The sequence below is a fragment of the Salmo salar genome, chromosome 09 (assembly GCF_965601325.2).
Source record: "Salmo salar chromosome 09, fSalSal1, whole genome shotgun sequence".
Lineage (NCBI taxonomy): Eukaryota > Metazoa > Chordata > Actinopteri > Salmoniformes > Salmonidae > Salmo > Salmo salar.
The window spans coordinates 15,753,250-15,776,676 of record NC_138299.1 but is presented as its reverse complement, the minus strand read 5'-3'; the positions used below and the strand labels follow the sequence as shown (position 1 = coordinate 15,776,676).

Genomic DNA, 23,427 nt, shown 5'->3' with positions numbered 1-23,427 from the left:
CATGGACTGTCACTCCTTCCTTCCCAACCACTCACAAAGCTGGGCTTTAATTTTGATAAGCAATTCAATTATTTCTCTCTCTTCTTTTTTTTCTCCCCCACTGCAGTTGTCATAGAAACAGAGACCTGTAGTGATAGTGTGAGATATCCAGTCTATCCCCTTAGCATAGCGATTTATCACCCAGACTGAGGTTAGAGGGGGCGGTGTGTGTGTGTGTGTGTGTGTGTACTGTAATGGAAAACTGTAATTTATACGGTAATTTTAGGTATTAGCATCAATAAAAAAAAACGTTGAAATGTTTTACTGCAGCATACTACATATGGTATGGTGCATTGTGGGAAAATTGCTGTATTTCGAACTGTAATTCCACCCCACAGAATACAGTATCGTATCTTTGGAGCGCCAAAAACCTTTTGACCACTAGTGGGCGCATGGTATTGTTCTGTCTGGCTAATTAACATATTTTGAGGCGTGCTTTGTAAGAGGCTATATCTGTTGAACCCGTGAGTGAGATAGCTGTACCATTTTAACTCCTATGTAGTAATAGTGCCACATCAATTGAACATGTATAGGGGACAGATTGAATTAGCAGCTAGTCTAAAATGGTTGAGCATTTTGCCAAGTCCCTTTGATCCGTTTTGCCCTGTAGGCATTGCCGGTTTGAAGTCTTTGCAGATATGAAACAAGCAATCATAATATCAGTCTAAAATGTACAACTCCCAGTTTATTTGTATTTATTTTATTTATTTAACCTTTGTTTAACTAGGCAAGTCAGTTAAGACAGCCTAACAATGTGTTAACTGCCTTGTTCAGGGGCAGAACGACAGATTTTTACCTTGTCAGCTCGGGGATTCGATCCAGCAACCTTTTGGTTCCTGGCCAAACGCTCTGACCACTAGGCTACAAAACCAACTTTATGAGAGGTTTGAAAAATAGCTTCTATTTGCCTCAACATTCCATGACATATACTAAGGCATTGTTGGCAGAATAGATGGATGCAGTTCAATGCATTATTAATATAATTCACAATTTATTAGTTCAGTGTCCCAAAAAAATATTGCAATCAGTTTGTAAATCACAGCTGTCCTGGTACATTGTTTGCTGCCTCCATTCGGGATGCACTGTTTCAGTTTCAATGGCTCAATATTTTGGACAACAACTGACAAATGTAACTAATGCTGGGAATGTCAATACAATCCAACTAGCAAGGGCAATGATCACACGTCAATCATAACGTGGCTAATAGGCTAGCGTATCTATTTACAGTACCAGTCAAAAGTTTTACTATTTTCTACATTGTAGAATAATAGTGAAGACATCAAAACTATGAAATAACACATATGGAATCATGTAGTAACCAAAAAGTGTTCAACAAATCAAAATATATTTGAGATTCTTCAAAGTAGCCACCCTTTGTTTTGATGACAGCTTTGCACACTCTTGGCATTCTCTCAACCAGCTTCATGAGGTAGTCACCTGGAATGCATTTCAATTAAAAGGTGTACCTTGTTAAGTTAATTTGTGGAATTTCTTTCCTTCTTAATGCATTTGTGCCAATCAGTTGTGTTGTGAGAAGGTAGTGGTGGTATACAGAAGATAGCCCTATTTGGTAAAAGACCAAGTCCATATTATGGCAAGAACAGCTCAAATAAGCAAATAGAAACAACAGTCCCTCATTACTTTAAGACATGAAGGTCAGTCAATGTGAAAATTTCAAGAACTTTGAAAGTTTATTCAAGTGCCTTCGCAAAAACAATCAAGTGCTATGATGAACCTGGCTCTCATGAGGACCGCCACAGGAAAGGAAGACCCAGAGTTACCTCTGCTGCAGAGGATAAATTCATTAGAGTTACCAGCCTCAGAAATTGCAGGCCAAATAAAAGCTTCACCGAGTTCAGGTAACAGACGCATCTGTTCAGAGGAGACTACGTGAATCAGGCCTTAATGGTGGAATTTCTGCAAAGAATCCAATACTGAAGGACACCAATAAGAAGAAGAAACTTGCTTGGGCCAAGAAACACAATCAATGGACATTAGACCGGTGGAAATCTGTCCTTTGGTCTGATGAGTCCAAATTTTAGATTTTTGGTTCCAACCACTGTGTTTTTGTGAGACGCAGAGTAGGTGAACAGATGACCTCCGCATGTGTGGTTCCCACCGTGAAGCATGGAGGAGGAGGTGTGATGTTTGGGGGTGCTTTGCTGGTGACACTGTCTGTGATTTATTTAGAATTCAAGGCACACTTAACCAGCATGGCTACCACAGTGATACGCAATCCCATCTGGTTTGGGCTTAGTGGGACTATCATTTGTTTTTCAACAGGACAATGACCCAAAACACACCTCAAGGCTGTGTAAGGGCTATTTGACCAAGAAGGAGAGTAATGGAGTGCTGCATCAGATGACCTGGCCTCCACAATCACCCGACCTCAACCCAATTAAGATGGTTTACGATGAGTTGGACTACAGAGTGAAGGAAAAGCAGAGCCTAACGTTAGCAAGCTAGCTCTCTCTGGAGATGTTCGATCGGGTTCTGGCTGGGCCACTCAAGGACATTCAGAGACTTGTCCCGAAGCTACTCCTGCGTTGTCTTGGCTGTGTGCTTAGCGTCGTTGTCCTGTTGGAAGGTGGACCTTCGCCCCCAGTCTGATGTCCTGAGCACTCTGGAGCAGGTTTTCATCAAGGATCTCTCTGTACTCTGCTTCATTCATCTTTCCCTCTCCTGACTAGTCTCCCAATCAATTTTGGAATAAGGCTGTAATGTAACAAAATGTGAAAAAAGTGAAGGTCTGAATACTTTCCGAATGCACTGTAGCGTTTCTCTTGTGTTCGCAAATTCACTCTGGCTATTTAGTCCAATTTCAGAGTACTCTCATCTGAGTGTGCCAGAGCGCAGAGTAACTTATTAATTTACGAACGTGCAACACCTACTGAGTATTACCCGTGTCAGTAGACGTAGGCAAAGAAAGTAATAGTTAGTCTCGAACACTCTAGGTAACATAAATCTCATTGTTTATCTGTGCAATTTTTACGGCCAACTAGCTGAAAAAGTTTGGGAGGGTTTATCTAATGTTCTTTCATTAGTTTTGAGCTCATCTTTCTCTGGCTAGCATTAGTTGTTGATCTTTTTGTTGTTGAGAGAGAGCCTACCTTTTCATGGTTGTTTGATCAATAGGACTGTAAAGTTCCTAAATGTAAGAGGACTCCCGAGTGGTATTGACATATTTGCAGAAATCCATTCAGGTGTATTTTGTGGCTTTTGGAGAATGCTTTCTAATGATCTAAAGTCGCACTGTTGCAACTGCCTGTAAACACACAGTCCAGTTCAAAGTGAATGATGGCAGGCCTATGATGCAAATAAAGGCCTAATTTAGCTCTGATTGGCAATGACGCACCCGGTCTACATAGACTCTGGTCCTGGACGAGACAGATGTTTTTATTCGATTTTATTTCCTGCAGTGTCTATTAATTGTCTAAACGCACGGCCGCTTTCCAACTCTATATTGCTATAGAATCTTCCCAAATTCCTTAGTATACGTAATATTCTTCCTGGGGGTGTATATGAACAGATTTTAATAAGATTTCATGTTGCTAAAATGCTGTCACTTCCACTGTAAGGCCTCTAAGTGCAAGTGAAATAAATGTGTAAACACTTAATGTGTAAACATTTTACCTAGCAGTCAACCTGCTTGCACCAATCCCTTGTAATTGTGAAATACAAACCCCTGCCCTCAATGCATTTCATTTATTCATCCAGTCATTCATTCCGATTACGGTAGCATTTACTTTTTTTTACTGTATATATAGTCAATTGTACAGTATTGTAATGTGTGTCATTACAAAGTATTTGCTTTGATACCGTATATATATTACAGTAGGTGTGTTATTAGAAGTGACGGAACATGACGGAACTGCTCTTCCTCCCGGGGAAGGCCTGCCAGCTCAAAGACCTCTCCATCACTGTTGACAACTCCACAGTTTCGCCCTCCCAGAGTGCAAAGAACCATGGCGTGATCCTGGACAACACCCTGTCATTCTCAGCAAACATCAAAGCAGTGACCCTCTCCTGCAGGTTCATGCTCTACAACATCCGTAGAGTATGGTCCTACCTCACAAAGGAAGCGGCACAGCTCCTAATCCAGGCACAACTGCAATTAGCTGTTGGGTCGGCTCCCCGCTTGTGCCATCAAACCCCTGCAACTATCCAGAACGCAGCAGCCCACCTGGTTTTCAACCTTCCCAAGTTGTCTCATGTCGCCCTGCTCCTTCGGACACTGGCTTCCAGTTGAAGCTTGCATCTACTACAAGACCATGGTGCTTACCTATGGAACAGCAAGAGGAACTGCCCCTCCCTACCTTCAGGCTATGCTCAAACCCTACACCCCAACCCAAGCACTCCGTTCTGCCACCTCAGGTCTCTTGGCCCTCCCACCCTTACGGGAGGACCGCTCCCACTCAGTCCTTCTCTATCCTGGCACCCCAATGGTGGAATCAGCTTCCTCCTGAAGCTAGGACAGCAGAGTCCTTGCCCATCTTCTGAAAACATCTGAAACCCTACCTCTTCAAACAGTATATTAAATAATCCTCCTCCTCACCTTGACCCCCACCCCCCCCCCCCCCCCAAATTAAAAAAAACTATAAAATAACACTTAACCAGCACTTAAGTACAAAGACAAATAAAGTACAAAGACAACTTTTGATTGTCGTTTTATTAAGATCCTCTATATAACATTTCTAAATCATCACACATAACCATAGCCAACACACCATATCTATTTTCCTTCCTCCATTAACCCTGTTTCCTTTCTTTATCCTATTCCTTTTATAAATACTTCCTTCATCCATATTTCTTTATGCATCCATTCTTTCTTCCTTCATCCTCTGTAATTTCTTCTGTACTTCTTTATTTTCTAATTCAGCTAGAGTTACCATTAACGTTGTGTTGCAACTATAACTAATAGCCGAACAAATGAAAAACTAAAAAAAGTACAAAGACTTAACTTGATTGTCTTTATCAAGACTGTCTATATCAATTTTCAAAATCAACACAAATAGCCATAGCCAACACACCATCTATCGATTTTCCTTCCTCCATTAACCCTGTTTCATTTATTTAACCTATTTCTTAATTAATCCTTAATTCATCCTATCTGTTCTTATTTCTGTCTTTTCAACCTAATCAAAAGCTCCAAACATGTTTCCTGTGGTCATTTGCCAAGCCAAACAGCTGGCAGACTTTTTACATGTCTATTTCATCCACTCAGTCCTGATGAATGTGACAGGCTGCCTTCTTAGACCACTGAAACTCCTCTCGACTTCAGCAGAGGATGCAGGGACAAACATTAGTATGCGAATGAGGGCTCCTACCTGGTCAAAGGAGACCGGTGGACCTCAGGCAGCTGATTCCTGAGAACAGATGCAGCTTCTGTACTTGTTTTGTACTGGTATTGCATCTTGAACATGGCCAGCTGCACCTCAAGTGATCTCCTGTTCAACTCTGATACTGGTCCACCACTGCAGCATCCATCTCCCCAGAGAGAAGAACTTCCTCCAGCTTAGTCAGAGTTTCCAGGCCACCCTGTTTGAACCTCTCTGTTAGCTGCACATCAACTGTGTCAAGCACATTGAAGAGCTCAGCCCTGTAGAAATCCTCTGGGGATGTGAGTGAGTATGAAGCAGCATTTCCAGTGAAGTGCTTTGGTGGATTACAGATGTGGGGCATCTGAATGGGCTGGATTTTGATCTTGGCAATCAACTCTGTCCCTCTGCTGTAGATCTGTTGAAATTGGACCTCTGATCTCTTCGCCTTCAGGGTGGTCTAAACACAGTCCACTGCAGCGAGCATCCCAGCAAATGTCTCTGTTCACATTTGAAAGGTGCGAATGAGGCACTCCAACTCTTCCATTACCTCAGCTGCTACAAGGAGTCCTAGGACTGTGGTCCCCTTCTCAAATCTCTCAGCAATCCCCTTGCTGTTGTTGCTGTGTCTGATGAATCACATGTGCTCATTTCCTCCAGGCTGAACAGCACAGACTTGTACTGACCTAGCAAAGAGCTCAGTGCTGGAGTCCTAACAGTCCACCTTGTTGAACACAAGGGCTTTAGGCTTGTGAATGACCGACACTCAGATATCGCTATTTCCTTAAATGTTGTTTTGTATTTGCCTGACTGGTTGTGCAGGCAGCCCAGCTTGTGGAGCCACTTCAGGCCATCACGTCACAGCGGAAGATGGGCAGGCAGCCTGGGTGACTAGATTGACACTGTGAGGGCCACAATGCACATACAGAGCCAGTGGCTGCACTGCTATCAGCCTAGCCTGTGTTCCTTTGATTTTCCCTGACATGTTCGCTGCACCATCATACGTTTGCCCACTCAGACCTGAAAGAGGCACATTCAGGTGGAGTAGCACATCTGTGGCAACTTCTGCCAGGTTCTCTTCAGTTGTAAGGGAGACTTCATAAAAACTTCATCCCTGACATGCTAGAAGATGGACAGAACCTGCTACTTTCCTTAGGCAAGACCTTGCTTCGTTTAGCTCTACAGTGCGCACTGTGGAAAGTTGGGTATCCACTGGCTTTGATTGGTGACATCGAGTGGTAACGGCAACCTTGTGTGCATGGCTGCATGCACGTGGTGAAAACTGGAATAAGGCACCGGATAAGTTTAGGAATCCAGAGTGCACAAATGCAGGATCTGCATTTTTTGCAAGAGGTGATTTCTGGCTTTTAATAGCTTTTGTGCAATAAAAGCACAACACTCCTTTCACAGTGGGAACATAGAGGAGCCACTGGAATTATTTGTACCACCTATCCAGAAACCGAAGTGTCTTGTTTGACAGCTTCTGGTCTACCACTAGTTTTGGGTTTGGCTGATATGGTGTGATGTGGACATTGGGGTCTACTTCCTCAGCCTCTCCTATGGGGTCTATTTCTTCAACTTCCCCTGGTCTACTGCCTAAACCTCTCCTGGAGAGCCTACTGCCGCCTAAACCTCTCCTGGAGAGCCTACTGCCGCCTCAACCTCTCCTGGAGAGCCTACTGCCGCCTCAACCTCTCCTGGAGAGCCTACTGCCGCCTCAACCTCTCCTGGAGAGCCTACTGCCGCCTCAACCTCTCCTGGAGAGCCTACTGCCGCCTCAACCTCTCCTGGAGAGCCTACTGCCGCCTCAACCTCTCCTGGAGAGCCTACTGCCGCCTCAACCTCTCCTGGAGAGCCTACTGCCGCCTCAACCTCTCCTGGAGAGCCTACTGCCTCAACCTCACCTGGAGAGCCTACTGCCTCAACCTCACCTGGAGAGCCTACTGCCTCAACCTCACCTGGAGAGCCTACTGCCTCAACCTCACCTGGAGAGCCTACTGCCTCAACCTCTCCTGGAGAGCCTACTGCCTCAACCTCTCCTGGAGAGCCTACTGCCTCAACCTCTCCTGGAGAGACTACTGCCTCCACCTCCCCTGGAGAGCCTACTGCCTCAACCTCTCCTGGAGAGCCTACTGCCTCAACCTCTCCTGGAGAGCCTACTGCCTAAACCTCTCCTGGAGAGCCTACTGCCTAAACCTCTCCTGGAGAGCCTACTGCCTAAACCTCTCCTGGAGAGCCTACTGCCGCCTCAACCTCACCTGAAGAGCCTACTACTGCCTAAACCTCTCCTGGAGAGCCTACTGCCGCCTCAACCTCACCTGAAGAGCCTACTGCCGCCTCAACCTCTCCTGGAGAGCCTACTGTCTCAACCTCCCCTGGAGAGTTTTTTTTCTTCAAATTCCCATGGGGAGCCTACTGCCTCAACATCTGGAGAGTCTACTGCCTCAACATCTCCTGGAGAGCCTACTGCCTCAACCTCTCCTGGAGAGCCTACTGCCTCAACCTCTCCTGGAGAGCCTACTGCCTCAGCCTCTCCTGGAGAGCCTTCTTCAAATTCCCATGGGGAGCCTACTGCCTCAACATCTGGAGAGTCTACTGCCTCAACATCTCCTGGAGAGCCTACTGCCTCAACCTCTCCTGGAGAGCCTACTGCCTCAACCTCCCCTGGAGAGCCTACTGCCTCAACCTCCCCTGGAGAGCCTACTGCCTCAACCTCCCCTGGAGAGCCTACTGCCTCAACCTCCCCTGGAGAGCCTACTGCCTCAACCTCCCCTGGAGAGCCTACTGCCTCAACCTCTCCTGGAGAGCCTACTGCCTTAACCTCTCCTGGAGAGCCTACTGCCTCAACCTCTCCTCTCATCCCAACAATCTCCGTAAACCCACCCGTCAGCTACTCTCATCCCAACAATCTCCGTAAACCCACCCGTCAGCTACTCTCATCCCAACAATCTCCGTAAACCCACCCGTCAGCTACTCTCATCCCAACAATCTCCGTAAACCCACCCGTCAGCTACTCTCATCCCAACAATCTCCGTAAACCCACCCGTCAGCTACTCTCATCCCAACAATCTCCGTAAACCCACCCGTCAGCTACTCTCATCCCAACAATCGCCGTAAACCCACCCGTCAGCTACTCTCATCCCAACAATCTCCGTAAACCCACCCGTCAGCTACTCTCATCCCAACAATCTCCGTAAACCCACCCGTCAGCTACTCTCATCCCAACAATCTCCGTAAACCCACCCGTCAGCTACTCTCATCCCAACAATCTCCGTAAACCCACCCGTCAGCTACTCTCATCCCAACAATCTCCGTAAACCCACCCGTCAGCTACTCTCATCCCAACAAACGCCGTAAACCCACCCGTCAGCTACTCTCATCCCAACAATCTCCGTAAACCCACCCGTCAGCTACTCTCATCCCAACAATCTCCGTAAACCCACCCGTCAGCTACTCTCATCCCAACAATCTCCGTAAACCCACCCGTCAGCTGCTCTCATCCCAACAATCTCCGTAAACACACCCGTCAGCTGCTCTCATCCCACCAATCTCCGTAAACCCACCCGTCAGCTGCTCTCATCCCAACAATCTCCGTAAACCCACCCGTCAGCTACTCTCATTCCAACAATCTCCGTAAACACACCCGTCAGCTACTCTCATCCCAACAATCTCCGTAAACCCACCCGTCAGCTACTCTCATCCCAACAATCTCCGTAAACCCACCCGTCAGCTACTCTCATCCCAACAATCTCCGTAAACCCACCCGTCAGCTACTCTCATCCCAACAATCTCCGTAAACCCACCCGTCAGCTACTCTCATCCCAACAATCTCCGTAAACCCACCCGTCAGCTACTCTCATCCCAACAATCTCCGTAAACCCACCCGTCAGCTACTCTCATCCCAACAATCTCCTTAAACCCACCCGTCAGCTACTCTCATCCCAACAATCTCCGTAAACCCACCCGTCAGCTACTCTCATCCCAACAATCGCCGTAAACCCACCCGTCAGCTACTCTCATCCCAACAATCTCCGTAAACCCACCCGTCAGCTACTCTCATCCCAACAATCTCCGTAAACCCACCCGTCAGCTACTCTCATCCCAACAATCTCCGTAAACCCACCCGTCAGCTACTCTCATCCCAACAATCTCCGTAAACCCACCCGTCAGCTACTCTCATCCCAACAATCTCCGTAAACCCACCCGTCAGCTACTCTCATCCCAACAATCTCCGTAAACCCACCCGTCAGCTACTCTCATCCCAACAATTGCCGTAAACCCACCCGTCAGCTACTCTCATCCCAACAATCTCCGTAAACCCACCCGTCAGCTACTCTCATCCCAACAATCTCCGTAAACTGCTCTTTTATGATTTCCATGTGACATATGTTTTTTAACTGTGTTGTGATGTTTCACATATATTCTGAACCTTCCTAATAACTTTGTACATGCATCTAAAAAATGAAATGGGTGGGTAAGGTTTCCACTACACCACTGATGTCTTCACAAGTTATATACCTTACAATCAAATGAGACTGTATGTTTGATTATTAGGAACTACTGAAAACACTAAGGAGAGTAGTTTAATTCACTGATACTAATCATATTATTATATTCACCTCTGCTCCATAAGAGACTTGTCTTCCCTGGCTGCCTGACCCTGCTGGGACCCCTATCATCATCTGGTCACCATCCTAAGATGAGGCATGACAAGTGATTACTGTCTGGTGTACTGTCTGTGTGCCATAACAGTGAAGCCCACAACCCCCCAATATAAAGTACTTCAAATATAACTAATCTCAAAAGCATAGACTGCATTCTAGATGCAAGACTGACAGTCCATTTCACACACATGATAGTTTTAAATATGGCCTAAACTACATAATATTTTGGGTTATGATAGTGTAAGACGGTTGTGCTATGCTTGTGGGGCATTTATACATTGATTCTATTCTTTGATAATATAATGGTTCAATAGTTGTATTTAGTTGACATTTTGCAAGTACAAGTTATAGTGAATGGGTAGGGTAGGGTAGCTACAATGGAAAAGGTAGGGCAAGCATACAACTGTACAAAATCATCTTCTGCAGTTTTAATATGCTTGCGCTGCCTATTCCATAATTGTTAATTGTATGTATTTTACCACTAGCCATTGAGGACCAACATGTCTACCATAACCACTCTCATTGGCACTTTATGTACAGATCCCTGTCACCATCTGATCCTGCTGAGGCAGGCATGACAAAGAATAACCTTGGTGTACACATGAATATTATTCAAGCATAGAATCAATGGTTCAATAATTGAAATGACCATTATTCCCAGATCCCAGACTGTGGCTTTAAACTTAAGCTTCTGTCATGTAGCTACTGTAGACCTACCGATCAACTCAAGATGGAACTTTTTCTCCATTCACTGATATTGTTATAATATACTGCAAAATTCACCTGAGCTTCGTGGACTGGTCTTCCCTGGCTGTCTGACCCTGCAGGGACGAACACCTGTCACCATCTGATCCTGCTAAGACATGATGAGCATAGTGTTGTGTACTGACTGTGCAGCTTGACAGTGAAGCCTGTAGAGCTGTTTATTACTATATCAGTGTGAAAAGTAGCGAATTAGCTCGAGAAACTGACAGATCAATAACGTTACATTGCTATACTGAATAATAAAATCTCACATTGCACTGAAAAAACATCAGAATATCGGTACTCAATCGTTTGGCCGCTGGTTTCGTCTTGTTTGATGCAGGTTTAGTGTGATTGAGGCAAAAATAATAATTTTGGCAAGCTCTCTCACGCCGGTACATCAACTGGCGGAAGCTAGCCAAATGAATTTACTGTTGAAACGGGACAAAACAAAGGTTACAAAACAACATTTCCATACACACAACAGCTGTTAGATAGTGCTATAATAATAGCTACCTCATATCGCCATCTGACAGATGGCTAGAGCTGAACTGGCTAAATTCATTTGACTCAGTTGAGAGCGGATGAAACATTAGCTAATATCAGTCAACTAAAGGGTAGCCAGTATCTGCACTGCTTGCTTTTACAACTCAGAGAAGGAGTGCAACACATACACACCGTCAGCAGCTGCATCTGTTCAACTGTCCCTTGCCAGTTCTAAGCCAGCCTTTCAGAAGCATTGCCTTCCCACAGCCTGCCCAAACGCTCTGTGGTGGTGTCCGGGCGGTCCTAAATCTAGCCGGCTGACCGCTCTGCTCTGAGACGTCCGCATGGTCCTTACACACACCGATGACGCTTTTTGTTATATCACAGGGCAATGATAAAACCGGGGGTGACAAAAATGCAATTTCAGAATGTGGGGGTGACAGGACCCCCGCCCCATCCCAGTGAAAGTTTTGCCCCTGTGTACTAATATTAAATACAGAATTTTACTTGCCACAGAGCTGCCTGTAAATTACTGTCAAATTCATGGTAACACCTTTACTGTGTGTGTGTGTGTGTGTGTTGTAGATTGTTCTGGCCCTCACTGACGTAAAGGAGGATGAGTTTCGATTTGGTTTCACTGTGTCCGCAGGCTTAGGCTAGGAAGGCATATAATCCTTAATACTTTGTGAGGAGGGTTCCAGCCAGGCTTTGCTCAGGATCCCCATTTCATATTTGCCGAGTGGAGGGAGTAGAGTGGGGTGCTCAGAAGCATTCTGGAATCACCGAAACTAACCCAATTTCCTGCTCCATTTCCCCCGCGCGTCCTATTCCATGGAGGACAGAGTTTACGACACAGCACACACACACACACACTGTCAAACCCCTGGCCAGAGGTCATGCCGAGGCAGTCAATGGTGAGCAGATTGTGCACTCGACAGCAAAGTGACTCCACACACTCAAGTCATTTTAAAGTCACAAGATTAAAGAATGTTGTAATTTTGTTTGGTTAGAGGAAGGAGCTGCTGCCAGTGTCTGGACCCTCTGTGAAGTCCCAGTCTGGTCTCATCCAGTTTGCTGAGGTCCGGTGGCAGAACCTTACAAACCATATAGTCATAGAGCCATACAGACCATCATTCTGATCTCATTGAATCCCTCAGGTTATTTTCTTTTCCCTCCCTTTTTAATTAGATTTTTAATTAGCATGTTATTTGTATAATGAGATCAGCAGGCTAGATGGTGTCTGGTGGAGGAGAGCGGGGAGCAGAGAACACTGGGTCTAACGCTGTTCAATAGAACGCCCTGGTTCCTCTTCAGTCATCACAGCAGGAGAGGGAGGGAAGATGATCGGCGGGGTGGAGTGGGGAAAAGAGCGGATGAGAGGTAGGAAGGACTGGGGAAGGGGAGGAGAGGACAGAAGAGGAGATGAGAGGAAGGGTACAGGGTCCTGTGGAGGAGTAGAGAAGAGAGTAGGTTTACAACATGAACATAATCTGAAGCGGAAAAGTCTCCTCTCTTCTTTGCTCTCTCATTTCTTTCCTCGTGCCTTAACACTGACCTCTCCCCAGCCGGGACGAGCAGGATCAGGAAGCCAAGGCCGTGTGTGGTTGTGACTCCTGGCTTTATTACACGTCAGGCTTTTATAGGACAGGAAATATGGTCTGGCCTTCACCTAGAGTAGAGTACCACTACACGCTTCTCTCCATGATTTATGTCATCAGGGTTGCTGTGGCGTTCACTCTCTCTTTCTCTCTCTCACATCATTCCCCTTTTTTTCTCACCCTTCTCACCCACTTCTCTGCCATCTCTCTCTCTCATTCCCCCTCTCCTCCCCCCTTTCACTCTCTTTTCCAGTCAGATCTACTGTATAGAGAATGCTCATGGGCAGCTTGTTCGAGACCTTGATTTCAATCCCAACAAACAGTACTACCTGGCCAGCTGTGGGGACGACTGCAAGGTCAAATTTTGGGACGTGAGAAACATCAATGAGCCAGTCAAGAGCCTGGAGGAGCACTCTCACTGGTGGGCACCTGTCACACTGGACATGCACGCACAAACACACACACACACAGTAGATATACAGTTGAAGTCAGAAGTTTACATACACCTTAGCCAAATACATTTACACTCAGTTTTTCACAATTCCTGACATTTAATCCTAGTAAAAATTCCCTGTCTTAGGTCAGTTAAGATCACCACTTTATTTTAAGAATGTGAAATGTCAGAATAATAGTAGAGAATTATTTATTTCAGCTTTTATTTCTTTCATCACATTCCCAGTGGGTCAGAAGTTTACATACACTAAATTAGTATTTGGTAGCATTGCCTTTAAATTGTTTAATTTGGGTCAAACGTTTCAGGTAGCCTTCCACAAGCTTCCCACAATACATTTGGTGAATTTTGTCCCATTACTCCTGACAGAGCTGGTGTAACTGAGTCAGGTTTGTAGGCCTCCTTGCTCGCACATGCTTTTTCAGTTCTGCCCACAAATTTTCTATGGGATTGAGGTCAGGGCTTTGTGATGGCCACTCCAATACCTTGACTTTGTCCTTAAGCCATTTTGCCACAACTTTGGAAGTATGCTTGGGGTCGTTGTCCATTTGGAAGACCCATTTGCGACCAAGCTTTAACTTCCTGACTGATGTCTTGAGACGTTGCTTCAATATATCCACATCATTTTCCGTCCTCATGTTGCCATCTATTTTGTGAAGTTCACAAGTCTCTCCTACAGCAAAGCACCCCCACAACATTATGCTGCCACCCCGTGCTTCACGGTTGGGATGGTGTTCTTCAGCTTGCAAGCATCCCCCTTTTTCCTCCAAACATAACGATGGTCATTATAGCCAAACAGTTCCATTTTTGTTTCATCAGACCAGAGGACATTTCTCCAAAAAGTATGATCTTTGTCCCCATGTGCAGTTTCAAACCGTAGTCTGGCTTTTTTCTGGCGGTTTTGGAGCAGTGGCTTCTTCCTTGCTGAGCGGCCTTTCATGTTATGTCGATATAGGACTCGTTTTACTGTGGATATAGATACTTTTGTACCTGTTTCCTCCAGAATCTTCACAAGGTCCTTTGCTGCTGTTCTGGGATTGATTTGCACTTTTCGCACCAGAATACGTTCATCTCTAGGAGAGAACGCGTCTCCTTCCTGAGCTGTATGACGGCTGTGTGGTCCCATGGTGTTTATACTTGCGTACTATTGTTTGTACAGATGAACGTGGTACCTTCAGGCGTTTGGAAATTGCTCCCAAGGATGAACCAGACTTGTGGAGGGCAAATTTATTTTGCTGATTTCTTTTGATTTTCCCATGATGTCAAGCAAAGAGGTACTGAGTTTGAAGGTAGGCCTTGAAATACATCCACAGGTACACCTCCAATTGACTCAAATGATGTCAATTAGCCTATCAAAAGCTTCTAAAGCCATGACATAATTTTCTGGAATTTTCCAAGCTGTTTAAAGGCACAGTCAACTTGGTGTATGTAAACTTCTGACCCACTGGAATTGTGATACAGTGAATTATAAGTGAAATAATCTGTCTGTAAACAATTGTTGGAAAAATGACTTGTGTCATGCACAAAGTAGATGTCCCAACCGACTTGCCAAAACTAGTTTGTTAACAAGACATTTGTGGAGTGGTTGAAAAACGAGTTTTAATGACTCCAGCCTAAGTGTATGTAAACTTCCGACTTCAACTGTACCATTGTACTTATAGCCTCAAACCCCATCTTTGCACAACCAACAGAACAGCTATACCTCTGGCGCCGACAGACATGGCTGCCTCGCTTTGCGTTCCTAGGAAACAATGCAGTATTTTAATTTTTTTATGTGTTATTTCTTACATTGTTACCCCAGGAAATCTTAGGTTTTATTACATACAGTCGGTAGGAACTATTGGATAAAACCAACGTCAACTCACCAATATTACGACCAGGAATACGACTTTCCCGAAGCGGATCCTCTGTTTGGCCCACCACCCAGGACATTGGATCGGATCCCAGCCGGCGACCCAAAACAACGGCGCCGTAGAAAGGGCAGACGGAGCGGTCTTCTGGTCAGGCTCCGTAGACGGGCACATCGCGCACCACTCCCGAGCATACTACTCGCCAATGTCCAGTCTCTTGACAACAAGGTAGACGAAATCCGAGCAAGGGTTGCCTTCCAGAGAGACATCAGAGACTGTAACGTTCTTTGTTTCACAGAAACATGGCTCACTCGAGACATGTTCCAGCATTGTTCGGACCAGCATTGTTCAACGCTGGTCCGACCAATCGGATTCCACGCTTCAAGATTGCTTCGATCACGTGGACTGGGATATGTTCTGCATAGCGTCAAACAACAACATTGATGAATACGCTGATTCGGTGAGCAAGTTTATTAGCAAGTGCATCGGTGATGTTGTACCCACAGCGTCTATTAAAACATTCCCCAACCAGAAACCGTGGATTGATGGCAGCATTCGCGCAAAACTGAAAGCGCGAACCACTGCTTTTAATCAGGGCAAGGTGACCGGAAACATGACCAAATACAAACAGTGTAGCTATTCCCTCCGGAAGGCAATCAAACAAGCTAAGTGTCAGTATAGAGACAAAGTAGAGTCGCAATTCAGCGGCTCAGACACGAGAGGTATGTGGCAGGGTCTACTGTCAATCACGGACTACAAAAGAAAAACCAGCCCCGTCGCGGACCACCATGTCTTGCTCCCAGACAGACTAAACAACTTCTTTGCTCGCTTTGAGGACAAAACAGTGCCACTGACACAGCCCGCTACCAAAACCTGCAGGCTCTCCTTCACTGCAGCCAACGTGAGTAAAACATTTAAACATGTTAACCCTCACTAGGTTGCAGGCCCAGACGGCATCCCCAGACGCGTCCTCAGAGCATGCGCAGACCAGCTGGCTGCTGTGTTTACGGACATATTCAATCAATGCTTATCCCAGTCTGCTGTTCCCACATGCTTCAAGAGGCCCACCATTGTTCCTGTTCCCAAGAAAGCTATGGTAACTGAGCTAAATGACTACCGCCCCGTAGCACTCACTTCCGTCATCATGAAGTGATTTGAGAGACTAGTCAAGGACCATATCACCTCCACCTTACCTGACACCCTAGACCCACTCCAATTTGCTTACCGCCCCAATAGGTCCACAGACGACGCAATCACACTGCACACTGCCTTAACCCATCTGGACAAGAGGAATACCTATGAAAGAATGCTGTTCATCGACTACAGCTCAGCATTTAACACCATAGTACCCTCCAAACTCGTCCTTAAGCTCAAGACCCTGGGTCTCGACCCCGCCCTGTTCAACTGGGTCCTGGACTTCCTGACGGGCCGCCCCCAGATGGTGAGGGTAGGTAACAACATCTCCACCCCGATGACTCTCAACACTGGGGCCCCACAAGGGTGCGTTCTCAGCCCTCTCCTGTACTCCCTGTTCACCCACGACTGCGTGGCCATGCACGCCTCCAACTCAATCATCGAGTTTGCAGACGACACTACAGTGGTAGGCTTGATTACCAACAACGACGAGACGGCCTACAGGGAGGAGGTGAGGGCCCTTGGAGTGTGGTGTCAGGAAAATAACCTCACACTCAATGTCAGCAAAACAAAGGAGATGATCGTGGACTTCAGGAAACAGCAGTGGGAGCAGCCCCCTATGTACATTGACGGGACAGTAGTGGAGAGGGTGGAAAGTTTTACTTGCCCTCCAGGACACCTACACCACCCGATGTCACAGGATGGCCAAAAAGATAATCAAGGACAACAACCACCCGAGCCACTGCCTGATCACCCCGCTATCTTCTAGAAGGCGAGGTCAGTACAGGTGCATCAAAGTGGGGACCGAGAGACTGAAAAACAGCTTCTATCTGAAGGCCATCAGACTGTTAAACAGCCATCACTAACGTTGAGTGGCTGCTGCCAACATACTGACTCAACTCTAGCCACTTAAATAATGGAAAAATGTATGTAATAAATGTATCACTAGCCACTTTAAACAATGCCACTTTATATAATGTTTACATACCCTACATTACTCATCTCATATGTATATACTGTACTCTATACCATCTACTGCATCTTGCCTATGCCGTTCAGCCATCAATCATTCATATACTTTTATGTACATATTCTTATTCATTCCTTTACACTTGTGTGTATAAGGTAGTTGTTGTGAAATTGTTAGGTTAGATTACTTGTTAGATATTACTGCATGGTCGGAACTAGAAGCACAAGCATTTCGCTACACTCGCATTAACATCTGCTAACCATGTGTATGTGACCAATACAATTTGATTTGAGAACATGAACAACATTCCTACCAATTAGCCTCAGTTTGCAAAACAGTCATATTCCACTGATATACGTATGCTTTTAGCTTATTTTGTACTGACCCTGTCACAATGTGTGTGTTGTTACTGTATGACGAGAAGTTTGTTGCTGCTACAAACATACATTCAGTGATGGTTAAGTACATTGCACTGCTGTGTTCAGGTGTGGGTTACTGTAGCTATTCTGTGATGAGCTGCAGTGCTCAGGGCTATGTAAGTAGCTGAACACAGTGCACTGCAGTATTCAGGTGTGTGTGTGTGTGTGTGTGTGTGTGTGTGTGTACAGACATGCTCTGTCTCTCTTTCTCTCTCTGGTGTGAACTGAATAGATAATCACTGTGGAGAACTTTGTTGCTGCTACTAACATACATTCTGAGATTAAGTACATTGCATTACTGTACACACACACAAACACACATCCACCCTACAACCCCTCTCACTCCCCAAACCACACACATACATACATACATACATACATACATACATACATACATACATACATACATACATACATACATACATGCATGCATGCATACATGCATGCATGCATTACATTACATACAGTGAGGGAAAAAAGTTGGCCGAGGGAGATTGACAGTTCTTTTGTGTTTCTTCCATTTGCGAATAATCGCACCAACTGTTGTCACCTTCTCACCAAGCTACTTGGCGATGGTCTTGTAGCCCATTCCAGCCTTGTGTAGGTCTACAATCTTGTCCCTGACATCGTTGGAGAGCTCTTTGGTCTTGGCCATGGTGGAGAGTTTGGAATCTGATTGATTGATTGCTTCTGTGGACAGGTGTCTTTTATACAGGTAACAAGCTGAGATTAGGAGCACTCCCTTTAAGAGTGCGCTCCTAATCTCAGCTCATTACCTGTATAAAAGACACCTGGGAGCCAGAAATCTTTCTGATTGAGAGGGGGTCAAATACTTATTTCCCTCATTAAAATGCAAATCAATTTATAACATTTTTGACATGCGTTTTTCTGGATTTTTTTGTTGTTATTCTGTCTCTCACTGTTCAAATGAACCTTCCATTAAAATTATAGACTGATAATTTCTTTGTCAGTGGGCAAATGTACAAAATCAGCCGAGTTCAAATACTTTTTTCCCTCACTGTCATACATACATACAGTAGACTGGCCAAATGTATCCAGAGCAATGTAGATGTGATCCCATTCTGATAGTAGGCTACAGTGTGTGATTTCTGAGCAGTGCTCCGAGGGCCTCGGGGCTCTGGGTATTAGGAACTATTTTTCAGGAGGGAAGAAGATTAGCCGAACGCAGGGAAAGGGTGCGCTGAGCCAGATTTTATGTCAACAGCCCAGTTATCCTTCAATCCCTCTCTATGAGGAGCTCCACCACTGAGCTCTGCCCTAGGCTGTGAGAGAGAGACAGAGATAGAGAGAGAGGATATAGTGATTGGGAGGGAAGGACAGCAAGTGAAAGAAGGAAAAGAGTGCAGGAGAGAGACGGCTTAGGAGTTTACAGAATGATTACCTTTATTAACTAACCATAATTACACAACACCTCACGGCGGTACAAACTAAGCAGCAGGGAAACAATGCCCAGATCCATCTCAATTACCACACATGTACATGGACTGAGGAGCCAAAAGGATAAGAGACAAAAGGAAAGAGAGGATATATAGATGGATTAAAAACACCCATTCACTGATTCTCTTTGTGTGTGTGTGTGTGTGTGTGTGTGTGTGTGTGTGTGTGTGTGCCCACCACCCAGGGTGTGGAGCGTTCGCTACAACCACTCTCATGATCAGCTGGTGCTGACCGGCAGCAGTGACAGCAGGGTGATTCTGTCCAACATGGTGTCCATCTCCTCCGAGCCCTTCGGTCACCTGGTGGACGACGATGACCTCAGCGACGGAGAGGACAACCACCAGGACGAGAAGTATGGACACTAAGTCAAAACCTCTATGACATATCTGTCCACTTAGTCATGACTGTCAACACTGTCCACTTTCTGACATATTTGTCCAGACCTGTCCCCCCCCTTATAGCCATACTGGACCAATCTCAACCATAACTGTCCACTGTCATAATCTTTCATCGGATTTTCAACACAACAGTTACTAATCATTATGAATATTTTATCAATTCAATCTAGAGTTCGTGCTCTGATTCTAGTTCTCTGGTCTTGAACTTCACCTATTCTGTGCCCTATTTTGTGATGGTTCCATTTCTGTGCCAAATAACTGTCACTACACATTGTGAATAGCATGCACTCTCTCAGAAAAAAAGTAACCAAATTATACTTAAAGGGGTACAAACGCTTGTCACTGTAGTAGTTACGTCCATTGTACCATTAGTTAGAAGTGCATTATTGTCCTCTTGCAGTTTGTACATTAAAAGAGCCAAAAGGTGTTTACCTTTTTAGGGTACCACCGTTTGTTGCTTTTAAGTGGCAAAATGTTTTCCTTTTCTCTATATCAAGTCCCTCACTTGTACACACATCTTCGCCATCTCACTTCTGACACCAATGTAGCAATTTCAGTAGCCCCGACCGGGACTGGAACCAGGGTCCAGCGACTGTCAAACACCTTAACCATTACGCCAACCTCTTGACTAGGTCCCCCAATATTGCGTTGAGCTCGCTGCAATATTAATTACAGATCTTTATTGTCATATACTCTTATGTAAGCCTTTATAAAGACTCCATAACTGGCAGCGGACATGCTCAAACTTTAATTAACACTGCCATAGACCACTTAAACTGGTCCAACACTTCCACTCCCAGGTGGCCAAAAATAACTAACTGAAAGCGACACCCCCACGAAGCCACACCTCCAATGATTGTACCTTCATATTTAAAATATTGAGTACAAAAATAATGTACCATTATACTATCCACACATGTACCCTGAAAGGTACTGAACAGTATCATGTGAGATTCTTATGTGCACCTCTGAAGGTACATTGTGTATTTAGATCTTTTTGTACCCCAGGGAACAATACCTTTTTTTTCTGAGAGTGCAATAAATAGCCTATTGTGTGTAAAGGAAGCCAGGGTAGAGGAGTACTGTACCTGGTGTTATCACAACCCGGCCTTGAACAGAAACACAGAGACTATGAGTGGAGGTTATGAGTAATGTAACTAGACCTTTTGTGTGTGTGTGTGTTTGTGTCTGTAGCCTTGTCCAAATAGAAATCAAAATTGGATGGTGTCCAGAGATAGAAGGGAGGGGTTTAGTGTAGCTGAAGGGTGGACTAAAAACAACAAGATAACTAATGTCAAATATACTGAGTCCGTAAAATGTGTATACTACAGTTGAAGTCAGACATTTACATACACTTAGGTTGGAGTCATTAAAACTAGTTTTTCAACCACTCCACAAATTTCTTGTTAACAAACTATAGTTTTGGCAAGTCGGTTAGGACATCTACTTTGTGCATGACCGGAGTAAATTTTCCAACAATTGTTTACAGACAGATTATTTCACTTATAATTCACTGTATCACAATTCCAGTGGGTCAGAAGTTTACATACACTAAGTTGACTGGGCCTTTAAACAGCTTGGTAAATTCCAGAAAATTATGTCATGGCTTTAGAAGCTTCTGATAGGCTAATTGACATAATTTGAGTCAGTTGGATACGTACCTGTGGATGTATTTCAAGGTCTACCTTCAAACTCAGTGCCTCTTCGCTTGACATCATGGGAAAATCAAAAGAAATCAGCCAAGACCTTAGAAAAAAAGTTGTAGACCTCCACAAGTCTGGTTCATCCTTGGGAGCAATTTCCAAAACGATTGAAGTAACACGTTCATCTGTACAAACAATAGTACGTAAGTATAAACACCATTGGACCACGCAGCCGTCATACAGCTCAGGAAGGAGACGCATTCTGTCTCCTAGAGATGAACGTACTTTTGTGCGAAAAGTGCAAATCAATCCCAGAACAACAGTCCCTGCTGCTGAAAAACATCCCCACAGCATGATGCTGCCACCACCATGCTTTACCGTAGGGATGGTGCCAGGTTTCCTCCAGACGTGGCGCTTGGCATTCAGGCTTAAGAGTTCAATCTTGGTTTCATCAGACCAGAGAATCTTGTTTCTCATGGTCTGAGAGTCCTTTAGGTGCCTTTTGGCAAACAAAAGCAGGCTGACATGTGCCTTTTACTGAGGAATGGCTTCCATCTGGCCTCTCTACCATAAATGCCTGATTGGTGGAGTGCTGCAGAGATGGTTGTCCTTTTGGAAGGTTCTCCCATCTCCACAGAGGAACTCTAGAGCTCTGTCAGAGTGACCATTGGGTTCTTGGTCACCTCCCCGATCAAGGCCCTTCTCCCCCGATTGCTCAGTTTGGCTGGGTGGCCAGCTCTAGGAAGAGTCTTGGTGGTTTCAAACTTCTTCCATTTAAGAATGATGGAAGCCACTGTGTTCTTGGGGACCTTCAATGCTGCAGAAATGTTTTGGTACCCTTCCCCAGATCTGTGCCTCGACACAATCCTGTGTTTGGTTTTTGCTCTGACATGCACTGTCAACTGTGGGACCTTATATAGACAGGTGTGTTCTTTCCAAATCATGTCCAATCAATTGAATTTACCACAGGTGGACTCCATTCAAGTTGTAGAAACATCTCAAGGATGATCAGTGGAAACAGGATGCACCTGAGTTCAAATTGCAAAAAATAAAATGTTTTCGCTTTGTCATTATGAGGTGTTGTGTGTGGGATGATGAAAACAAATTATATTTAATCTATTTTGAATAAGGCTGTAATTTAACAAAATGTGTCAAGTGAATGGGTCTGAAAACTTTCCGAATGCACTGTATTTTGGGGATTGGAAATGATGCAGACTATTGCGTTGATGGAAGCTACTATCTGTCTGCAGTATTAAAGCTGATCTACTGTCTCAAAAATAAAAACTCTCCCTATTCAACTCCCTTTTCACACTGTGTGTGCATGAATTTGTGTGTGAATCGGTGTGTGTTTGTGTACATGTGTGTGTTCTAGGAGCAAGGAGCCCCTGCAGGACAGTATCATCTCTACCTATGAGGAGCATGAGGACAGTGTGTACGCAGTAGAGTGGTCCTCAGCAGACCCATGGCTCTTTGCCTCTCTCAGCTACGATGGCAGACTGGTCATCAACAGGGTCCCCCGCGCACTCAAATACCATATCCTGCTCTAGACAGACCACACACTGGACCGACGACTGGACTCATCACACAGTGACAGAGAAGAGGGCGAGGAAGGAGGAGCGATGAGGAGGGGAGCCGACCGTGTCCGACAGCCATCTGGGGAGCCACACTCGGCAGACCCTGCACACAAACTCTCTCTTTTTTTCTCACTCTCCATCTCTCTCTCTCTCGCTGTCTCTCTCTTTCTCTCTCTCATTTTCTTTTTCTCTCCCTCACCCTTTCTACAAAATAACTGATTACGCTACACATTCCCATTAATGATGCAGATGACTGTATGTTTGCTAGGACAGAGAAAATACAATGGAAAAACTGCTGTATATCTGTTCTGTATATTGTCAATTAAATTCTATTTATGTCAACTGGATTTTGTTTTTTATTTTTAGTGAACAGTTACTTTACTGAGCTTTTGGGAATCTTCTGAAGGCTTTTCTCTTATTTGACTGGGAGCCCATAGGTAGCCTAGTCAGAGACTGGGAGCCCATAGGTAGCCTAGTCAGAGACTGGGAGCCCATAGGTTGTCTAGTCAGAGACTGGGGAGCCCATAGGTAGTCTAGTCAGAGACTGGGAGCCCGTAGGTTGTCTAGTCAGAGACTGGGAGCCCATAGGTAGTCTAGTCAGAGACTGGGAGCCCATAGGTAGTCTAGTCAGAGACTGGGAGCCCATAGGTAGTCTAGTCAGAGACTGGGAGCCCGTAGGTT

At 45.1% G+C, this 23,427-nt stretch overlaps 1 protein-coding gene across 2 annotated transcripts in view; it reads left to right on the top strand.

The window, feature by feature from the left end:
• eipr1 (EARP complex and GARP complex interacting protein 1) overlaps positions 1-23,088 on the top strand; it is a 79,051-nt gene extending 55,963 nt beyond the window's left edge. Inside the window, exons 8-10 of one of the 2 annotated variants that reach the window (XM_014210324.1) lie at positions 13,103-13,270; positions 19,316-19,483; positions 22,545-23,088. In XM_014210324.1, coding sequence (XP_014065799.1) covers positions 13,103-13,270; positions 19,316-19,483; positions 22,545-22,719 — 511 coding nt within the window. In that variant the 3' untranslated portion in view covers positions 22,720-23,088. The remainder of the gene's footprint in view (positions 1-13,102; positions 13,271-19,315; positions 19,484-22,544) is intronic. The other variant, XM_045723415.2, reaches the window with a different exon arrangement.
• The last annotated feature ends 339 nt before the right edge of the window (positions 23,089-23,427 follow it).